The sequence below is a fragment of the Penaeus japonicus genome, unplaced genomic scaffold (assembly GCF_977035675.1).
Source record: "Penaeus japonicus unplaced genomic scaffold, GWHDUDI00000001_assembly GWHDUDI00000022, whole genome shotgun sequence".
In the NCBI taxonomy this organism is placed as follows: domain Eukaryota; kingdom Metazoa; phylum Arthropoda; class Malacostraca; order Decapoda; family Penaeidae; genus Penaeus; species Penaeus japonicus.
In genome coordinates, this window is record NW_028234424.1 from 10,046,316 (window position 1) to 10,056,315 (window position 10,000).

At 37.3% G+C, this 10,000-nt stretch overlaps 3 protein-coding genes across 3 annotated transcripts in view; 1 reads left to right on the forward strand and 2 right to left on the reverse strand.

Moving 5' to 3' along the window:
• The first annotated feature begins 1,766 nt into the window (after positions 1 to 1,766).
• On the forward strand, positions 1,767 to 2,476 carry LOC122246781 (dickkopf-related protein 3-like). The gene has a single exon (XM_086549209.1). The coding sequence runs from the start codon at positions 2,099 to 2,101 to the stop codon at positions 2,474 to 2,476; it is 378 nt and encodes a 125-aa protein (XP_086405335.1). The 5' UTR covers positions 1,767 to 2,098.
• Positions 2,477 to 4,520: 2,044 nt separating this feature from the next.
• On the reverse strand, positions 4,521 to 7,001 carry LOC122265460 (dickkopf-related protein 3-like). The gene has a single exon (XM_086549951.1). The coding sequence runs from the start codon at positions 6,805 to 6,807 to the stop codon at positions 6,058 to 6,060; it is 750 nt and encodes a 249-aa protein (XP_086406077.1). The 5' UTR covers positions 6,808 to 7,001; the 3' UTR covers positions 4,521 to 6,057.
• Positions 7,002 to 7,656: 655 nt separating this feature from the next.
• Positions 7,657 to 10,000, reverse strand: part of LOC147469302 (uncharacterized) — a 2,928-nt gene continuing 584 nt past the window's right edge. The window contains exons 3-5 of the mRNA XM_086549210.1: positions 8,076 to 8,119; positions 7,795 to 7,820; positions 7,657 to 7,669 (exon numbers count right to left, since the gene is read on the reverse strand). Coding sequence (XP_086405336.1) covers positions 7,657 to 7,669; positions 7,795 to 7,820; positions 8,076 to 8,119 — 83 coding nt within the window. The remainder of the gene's footprint in view (positions 7,670 to 7,794; positions 7,821 to 8,075; positions 8,120 to 10,000) is intronic.

Below are 10,000 nucleotides of genomic sequence, written 5' to 3' on the forward strand. Positions count from 1 at the left end.
CAGTGAACTTGTTGATGTCTTTACATATAACGCACCGTTATACACATAATTGTTTAACCTCCCGAAGCTTTTATAGATAGGCACAATATTTAAGTAGGTCATTAGAAACGACACCTTTTCTGGATATACTGATGTACTATACATATGTATATGAGATATTTTCCATGGCCATGTACATTTTGCATTTGTTTTTTGAAGCAAGGCGTATAAATAAGGCTTTTTCCGTTTAACTGATCAAATACATGTTAGAGCTGCCCCTGTGATTTATATAGGAGGCTGGAGTTAGTGAAGTACGGTATACAAAACCGCAGGTTTTATTGACGAGTTGCCTTTTCTATATTTGGAATAAATATGTATAAACAAATAAATGAATGAATAAATATATATATAATATATATATATATATAATGACATTATATATATACATATATATTCATATATATATATATATATATATATATTTATATAATATATATATATCTAATATGTATACATATGTATATATATACATATATATACATATATATGATATATATATATATATATATATATATACATATATATTCATATATATATATATATATATATATATTTATATATAACACATGCAAAGACACATACGTGTTTAAAACATTTTATTTGGCTTGATATTCCTTTTACGAAATCTTGTTGTTTTGCAAGTACTTGGTCACATTTCTAACCTACTGAAACATATATTTTACAATGGCTGTGTTCCAGTGGCCGACTGTCCGTTGGCTAACAATTCTGTGACCAACTGTCGAAGGAAGAAGGCACAAAAAAACAGTTTGAACAGCATGACTGATCTTCCAAGAAGTGCTCCGTTAGCGCCGTGTACTGTTTGGCGTGTGTTCATACGAGCCCATGATGCTTAAGGTCATTTGAAAAGCAAAAATCGTTGATATGACCACATGTAAATCCTTTAGATTCTTTTGTTTAAGGTGAGAAATGCGGTCACATAATCCCGGCTTTGGGTCCATCACAGGGTATCTCAGGTCAAAGTAGGTACGATGGGCGGGCAAGTCGTAATCACTGCTCCGCCGTTCCAGACCCTTGGCAGGAAGTCACCGGAGTTAGCATCGACCTGGGGTCATTTAAACTCTGAATTAATGTAAAAGAATGAGGACAATAGGAGTAGATCTGATTTTTTTCTTATATACATTATCTATTAATTTAATCATCTAATTTCAGTTCAAAGCAAACAATAATAATCATGTTTAACGCTTCTCCTTTGGCTGCAACCCATTATACTGCTCTTTTAGTGAACTCAGTGTGGTTATGTTAATTCCTAAATGTCATTGAAGAGTGATTTCTTTAAATAGCGATTATTTCTGCGTTCCAGACTTCAACAAAACTATAAAGTGCACTTAATTGAACACCACTACCTGTAAAGCGTCCTTCTGATACATAGCACAGACAGGAACGGGGAATCAGAGTAGGTAAAAGGATTATGTGTCCAGGGGCGGTCAAGTGATTATGACTTGCCCGCCCATCGTACCTACTTTGACCTAAGATGACCTTCATAAGGTTTCCATAATTATTATTTTCACTTCAATTTTTGAAAGTGGTCATACAGGTGCGTGGTCACGTGACCTATCCTCTCATATATTAGACTATAAATGTTGATCAGGTCAGTGCTAGCCATAGAGGTGACGCGCGCACAACCCAGTCTTTCCTTGTCCGTGCAAACAATCCTCGATCACATACCATGGACATGTATTTTTTCTTGCTAACGGTGGGCTGCCTGATGACCCCGTGCACGGCACAAGGACTTTCCTGGCTCTTCAGGCGCCTCTATAAAGCAGGTCGCCATAACATCCGCGACCTGAGCGGCGCCCATCACACATCCCATCAAGTGACAACAGATCAGCCCTTCAACTTCTATGAACACTTGGTTAGTAGAACTTCCCGCATTGTTCTCTTTCGCATTTTAGAAAATAATCGTGTAAAAGGTTACATAGTAATCAAAGTTGTTATCACATCTAATGATGCTCTTTCTCTACAGCGTCTGTGCACCAACGACCGCGTGTGTGGCCGCGGGCAGTTCTGTGACCAGCACTACGGCGTGTGTCGGGACCGCATGACGGAGGGACAACCGTGTCGTCGCGACGCCATGTGTCAGGGCGGATACGACTGCATGTTCGGGATGTGCCAAAAGCGCATCAAGCGTGGGCGTGAGGGCGCCAGGTGCCGCAAGGAGCGCGATTGTGGAGCAGGGATGTGCTGCGCCCGTCGCCATGGAGAGCAGGTGTGTCAGCGGCGTGTGCCGTTGGGCCACAAGTGCTACGTCCCCGAGGGCGGCCTCGACTACTCCATGAACCAGCGATGTCCGTGCGAGAGCGGCCTGCTGTGTAAATACACGGCTAAACAGCCTCCTTCCAAGCACCAGCTCATCACCCTCATGTCGGCCTACGAGGACATGCTTTGCGCAGCGCCCTCTGGCCACGACCGCGTCTAGTCGTCGACCCCCCGTCATGTGTCGTTCACCTCGTCATGCGGTGACTTCATTGCATTCATCCGGTGAAACTCTAGTCAGTCATAGGATGTATTTTATTTAGATGTGTAAATAAATGAGTAATTTATGATTTTATATTCCATATGCCCTTACTCACATCAAACATTCACTCCATTTCTCTCTCAATAGAGAGAGAAATTAAGTATCTCAATAGAGAGAGAAATTAAGTATCTCAATAGAGAGAGAAATTAAGTATCTCAATAGAGAGAGAAATTAAGTATCTCAATAGAGAGAGAAATTAAGTATCTCAATAGAGAGAGAAATTAAGTATCTCAATAGAGAGAGAAATTAAGTATCTCAATAGAGAGAGAAATTAAGCATCTCAATAGAGAGAGAAATTAAGTATCTCAATAGAAAGAGAAATTAAGTATCTCAATAGAGAGAGAAATTAAGTATCTCAATAATTAAGATTTATATATCACTGATGACACATTCATGTTTAAATATTATATATGTGAAAAAATACCCATTAGTCACCTGCTCTGATTTCTCGCTCCTGACTATATGTTATGGACAAGGAAACTGTATAGGCAATAAATGCCAGTCAACGCATTCTATCTTCAGTATAATAGGTTTGGCTATTCAGTTATGAGAAGGAAGTGAAAAAGGTCTAGTCTGAACTCGCTCTCATTTCCCGTTCATGTGTCTGGAGGAAACTATTTGGGGAAGGGATGCCATTGCACGATCGTGCAATCGTGTAAGCAAAGGTCACTCAATCATTTTGATTGTTTAGATATCATAGCCACAAGTACTCGAATGAAACACGAAATCTGCACAATATACAGTATATGACTGTCCTACTTAGGATCAACACAAACGTACTTTGATTTCACAAAAAATAGCAAGTACTACTTATTCTTCAGGTCTGTAAGTGATACAATGATGATACGGATGGTGATGATTATGAAAATGATAATGATAACGATAACAATACTAATAATTCTAATAATAATTATGATAGCAACGATGATGATAATAACAATGGCCATAGAGATTATAATAATAATGATGACAATAATACTAATGACAATAATGATAATGGAAAGGATAATTGTAATAGCGCTGCTATTGTTAATGATGATGATAATGGTAATGATAACAAGAATGACGATAATGATATGGATACTAAGAAGTGTATGATTTAATCAAGGAAAAATATATACACACCGGAAAAGGCGGTCGGAGGCTGAAAATTGCCGGCCATGAACGTTTTAGAAAAAATGTAGCTCACATCAAGAACAAGTAACAGAAATCTTAAGGAATTCCAATGCATGAAATGGACGAGAGAGAAAATGAAATGGGCCGAAAGAAATGGCCCCTTTCGAGATTAACCAGAAATGGGAAAGTATAAATGATGACGTATCATTATCATTATTTTTCAGAAGTTTTATGAAATCAAAATTAATACACATGCACCAAATGGAGATAGAACAATTGCATGAGACCATTGGCACAAACGTCCATAATTTTATTAATCAGACACAAGAGGGATAGAAAATGTCCAAGCTTTACAGAGTTAAGAAGATCTGAGGGTTGCAAAGGTACTCCTCCATGAACCGATAAATACAATAGTCTCGTTGAAAGATCCACAGGTTGAAATCGTACAAAATATGTAGACAAGAAATTAATTAAGGATATCACTATTGAGTGGTTGAGGAAAATACTAGACATTAGAACGGAATGATTAGAAGCAGAACGAAGAGTAAATAGTGCTAAAAAACAGTCTCCTTCTGATCCATAACAGACATCAGGAACGGGGAGTCTGAGCAGGTGAGAGGATTAGCTGCCCGGGGGGCGGGCAACTGATTATGACTTGCCCGCCCATCGTACCTACGTTGACCTAGGATGACCTCTGTAAGGTTTCCATTACACATAATTTTACTCCTCTTTTGTAACAGGTGGCTCAGGTGAACGTTTTATTTCCGGCCTGACACTATCTCTGTATAAACAAGTCTCATTCTCTGTCTCTCTCTCTATATATATATATTTTTTTTCTTTCTTTCTTTCTTTCTTTCTTATTTTTTTCCTGATCGTCATGATAATGACATTCTTATGGATTAAGCAGATTCAAAATTGTGTAATTCATTAGAGCACTTATGACTGGGATTATTGAGAATATTCAAATGATTAATTAATGGGGCTGCACAATGGTGATGGTATTCATATCCTGAATAGTTTTGTCCAGACACAGGAAGTCAGAGCAGGCGAGAGGGTGAGATTCAGACTATACCCTTTTTCCCTTCCTTTTCATAACAGATGGGTCAGGCGAAATATCCAAAGATACTTGTATATACAGGATAGCTATATCTTTATACTGTAGATAGATTGTGATGGTTAGTATGTGTTATAAGGTAGTTTATTCTCAGTATCCATCCTTAATACAGTTTCCTCCCAATCCATAACAGGCATCCAGGAACGGGGTCTCAGTGCAGGCGAGATTATGACTTGCCCGCCCATCGTACCTACTTTGACCTGAGATGACCTAGATTTTTATTTAGCGCTTTTATTCTCACAAATATTCAAATCTGAATATAAATATCAATCAGGGATATCTAAATAAACCTTCGAGTTTCTTAATTAATTTTCTTTTGATTTTCTATTTACATTCCATTTCTCCTCATCTCTTTACAGATGTTAACTCAACCCTTTTTATCTTCTGTATCAGGTTTATGTCTCTCCTCTAATACTTTTTCCTTTCCTTCTTTTCCATCTTCTATCCTTCTTCTGGGTTCTTATTCTTTGCTTTATCTTTTTTTTTTCATCCCTAGCTTTATTCCAGCGAAAGATTTTGCTGCTCTTGTTAATCGTTTACTTCTGTTATGTCATTAACTTGGATGTTTGTCAACAACAGATTGATTTTCTTGGTTTCCTCTCTTGTCATGAACCTCAATTATATCAAAACCAACACAATTTACATATTCTTTTGTTCTCAAGATTTCAGCAATTTTATTCATAGCTACTTTCTCTTCTTCGGCCACATCCTATACTTCTTCCACTATTTCAACGTTATCTTCCGTTTGACATGTTTATTCTTCCTTAATAGTTTCTTCTTCTGTGCTTAATTCAATAACACTGATTGAGGCAGGAACTACAATGATAATAATATAATGAGGGTAATGATATTGATAACACGGACATAAAACCACTTCATCATATTTAGAAGATAAAGAGAGAGACAAACAAAGACGAAACATGTTTTATGTGTTTTAAATACAAGAATCACTCGTTATTTTTTGTTTTTGGATGTTATATCTTTTTCGGTTGATTTTTATATTTGTGCTTTCTTACGTGGTGTTGATTCAGTCGAAGACTTCTAAATGGTACCAATAACTATCATTTCAGTTTTTAAAATATACTAGTCTGAAGTGTGAGTAAAGCTACATTTGATCTTAGATTAGTAATTTATTTATAATTCATTTACAAATTCAGATGAAATACATTTTATGACTGACTAGAGTTTCACCGGATGAATGCAATGAAGTCACCGCATGACGAGGTGAACGACACATGACGGGGAACGACGACTAGACGCGGTCGTGGCCAGAGGGCGCTGCGCAACGCATGTCCTCGTAGGCCGACATGAGGGTGATGAGCTGGTGCTTGGAAGGAGGCTGTTTAGCCGTGTATTTACACAGCAGGCCGCTCTCGCACGGACATCGCTGGTTCATGGAGTAGTCGAGGCCGCCCTCGGGGACGTAGCACTTGTGGCCCAACGGCACACGCCGCTGACACACCTGCTCTCCATGGCGACGGGCGCAGCACATCCCTGCTCCACAATCGCGCTCCTTGCGGCACCTGGCGCCCTCACGCCCACGCTTGATGCGCTTTTGGCACGTCCCGAACATGCAGTCGTATCCGCCCTGACACATAGCGTCGCGACGACACGGTTGTCCCTCCGTCATGCGGTCCCGACACACGCCGTAGTGCTGGTCACAGAACTGCCCGCGGCCACACACGCGGTCGTTGGTGCACAGACGCTGTAGAGAAAGAGCATCATTAGATGTGATAACAACTTTGATTACTATGTAACCTTTTACACGATTATTTTCTAAAATGCGAAAGAGAACAATGCGGGAAGTTCTACTAACCAAGTGTTCATAGAAGTTGAAGGGCTGATCTGTTGTCACTTGATGGGATGTGTGATGGGCGCCGCTCAGGTCGCGGATGTTATGGCGACCTGCTTTATAGAGGCGCCTGAAGAGCCAGGAAAGTCCTTGTGCCGTGCACGGGGTCATCATGTAGCCCACCGTTAGGAAGAAAAAATACAGATTCATGGTATCTTGTCTAGATGTACGTGTACACGTAAGTGGGAGTTATGCTTGCGTCACCTGTGTGACTAGTACTGACTTGATCACAGTATTTGGTATCATATATATGAGAGGATAGGTCACGTGACCCCGCACCTGAGTGAAAATATGTGTAATAGAAACCTTAAGGAGGTCATCTTAGGTCAAAGTAGGTACAATGGGCGGGCAAGTCATAATCACTTTCCCGCCCCCTGGGCAGATAATCCTCTCACCTGTTCTGATTTCCCGCTCCTGTATGTACTATGAATCCGAGGGAAGCTAGATGGATAATAAAGTTAAAAAATGCAGTTCAGTGAAGTGTGGTTCGCTGGAAGGATTACATATCTAATCATGAATAAAATATACTACCTTGATGACCACAAAAAAAAAGAAAAAAAAACTGAAAACTGCAAATGAAGAATGCTACTTTGATCACACTAAGGCAGGAACACGTCCGTTGATAAGCAAATCAAATAATGATACGTTATGAAAGGTAACATGAATTAAGAAACTCGAAGGTTTATTTATATATTCCTGATTGACAATCATATTCAAATATGAATATTTGTGAGAACATAAAAGCTAAATAAAAATCTAGGTCATCTCAGGTCAAAGTAGGTACGATGGGCGGGCAAGTCATAATAAACTCGCCTGCACTGAGACCCCGTTCCTGGATGCCTGTTATGGATTGGGAGGAAACTGTATTAAGGATGGATACTGAGAATAAACTACCTTATAACACATACCAGTCATCACAATTCATCTGCAGTCATAACATTAGTTATCTATGTTCATACCGTGATGCTGTAGGGCCTTAGATGCCTTATGATAAAACGATCACCTGAGCCACCTGTTACAAAGGAGTAATATGATGTGTAATGGAAACCTAACAGAGGTCATCCTAGGTCAACGTAGGTACGATGGGCGGGCAAGTCATAATCAGTTGCCCGCCCCCCGGGCAGATAATCCTCTCACCTGCTCAGACTCCCCGTTCCTGATGTCTGTTACAGATCAAATCGAGACTGTACAGGTAATGGATACCTTATCTATCTTATTCGACTGTAAGTTAGAAAAGTTTATTCATACATGCCAACAGTATATATTAAAGACTACTAAAATTAAAGTTATCATGCAGGGACTAGATGTCGGAATAAAAAAAGAAAAAAAAGACAACCTGAATGCAATATAAACAATATACACGATGAACGGGCAAGTCATCATCATTCTAACGCTCCCTGGGTAGTTAATCCACTCACTTGTTCAGAGTCTCGTTCCTGTATTTCTGTCATGGGTAAGACAACTGCACAGGTAACGGATACAGGGGAATAAACTATCGTATTCGCCTGTTATAGTTTCTTTGATTAAGAAACAAACACCAACGAACACATTTTATTTGAATTTATCGTCGACCTGGTAACACATCTGCCCTACACATGGTCCATCCATCAGAAGGGGGGAACTATAGTCTAAACCAATTGGCATAGGTTAAACAGAAAAGGAGTGAAAGAGAGAGAGAGAGTGAGTGTGTGTGTGAAAGAGAGAGAGATAGAGAGAGAAAGGGATATAGATAAGAGATAGATAGATAGATAGATAGATAGAGAGAGAGAGAGAGAGAGAGAGACTTACAAACATATAATTCGCTTCTTCGCTCTGATTGCCACTCGTGTTTCTGTTATGAATATGGACGAAACGGATATGATTAATACAACTTTACAGTCCGATGACGTTACAATGCGATCGCTGAGATCTAAAAATCGTGAAAAACTGGGAATCGATGAATCGGTTCAAGAAAATCATCTCTCAAACAGATCAAGTGTTCTGTTTGAATATATATATATATATATATATATATATATATATATATATATATATATATATATATATACATATATATGTATATATATATATATATATACATATATGTATATATATATATTCATACATACATATATATATATATACATATATATATATATATATATATATATATATAAATATATATGTGTGTGTGTGGGTGTCTGTGTATCTATGTAGACATATATGTATATATATATGTATATATAAATATATATGTTGACTTGCAAAACACTCATCCGTGTTGATAAATGGCAGATAAACCCACTATACACAAAATAGATTTATTGAAAATGAGACGACAGTTTCAAGATCCATCTGGATCCCAGATGGATCTTGAAACTGTCGTCTCATTTTCAATAAATCTATTTTGTGTATAGTGGGTTTATCTGCCAAATATATATGTATACATATACATACATACATACATATATATATATATATATATATATATATATATATATATATATATATATATATATATATATATGTATATATATATATATATACACACACACACACACACACACACACACACACATATATATACATATATATATATATATATATATATATATATATATATATATATATATATATATATATATGTATGTATATATATATATGTGTGTGTGTGTGTGTGTGTGTATTCGATAGATAGGTTGTTAGCAGTAAATGGCTAAGTAAAACTAGATGGATACATGTAGGTAAATAAAGTGATACCTAGACACATGAATATATACTATATAGACTGATGAAAATACAGATATTAAAACACTATATATATAATCATGATCTGTATGTGTGTAACGTGTTGCTAATTCCCGTTAAACTTCTATAATTAGAGAAAAATATAGCAGTTATTTCAAATCAATCACAGCTTTTCTTTAGCTATAATCATCAGCCAAAGAATGTGATTCTAACAATGAAGATGATAATCATAGCAATGTTGATAATAATGATAACAGTCGGATAGAGGAACAGATTGATATAAGTTTGGCATAAAAAAAACGTGTCAATAATAAAGCAATAAAAGTATTCAACAACTACTCCATTGCATTCTAGAGCATTGTTTTGATTACAGCTGATATAGAGGTAGACACAAGCAACTGCAGAAATATATTCTATGCACTTTAATGACAAACATCACTTGATATTTATGACTGTAAGTTGGTCGCTTTACGATTACATTTTTCCAAAATAATAATTCCGTTTATATCATATCATGTTCATTATAATTGTTGTCTAAAGAGAGAATAACAGGTCGAAAGGTAGATTGAGAGAAAGTGAGAAAGAGAGAGAGAGAGAGAAGTATATGTATATGTTG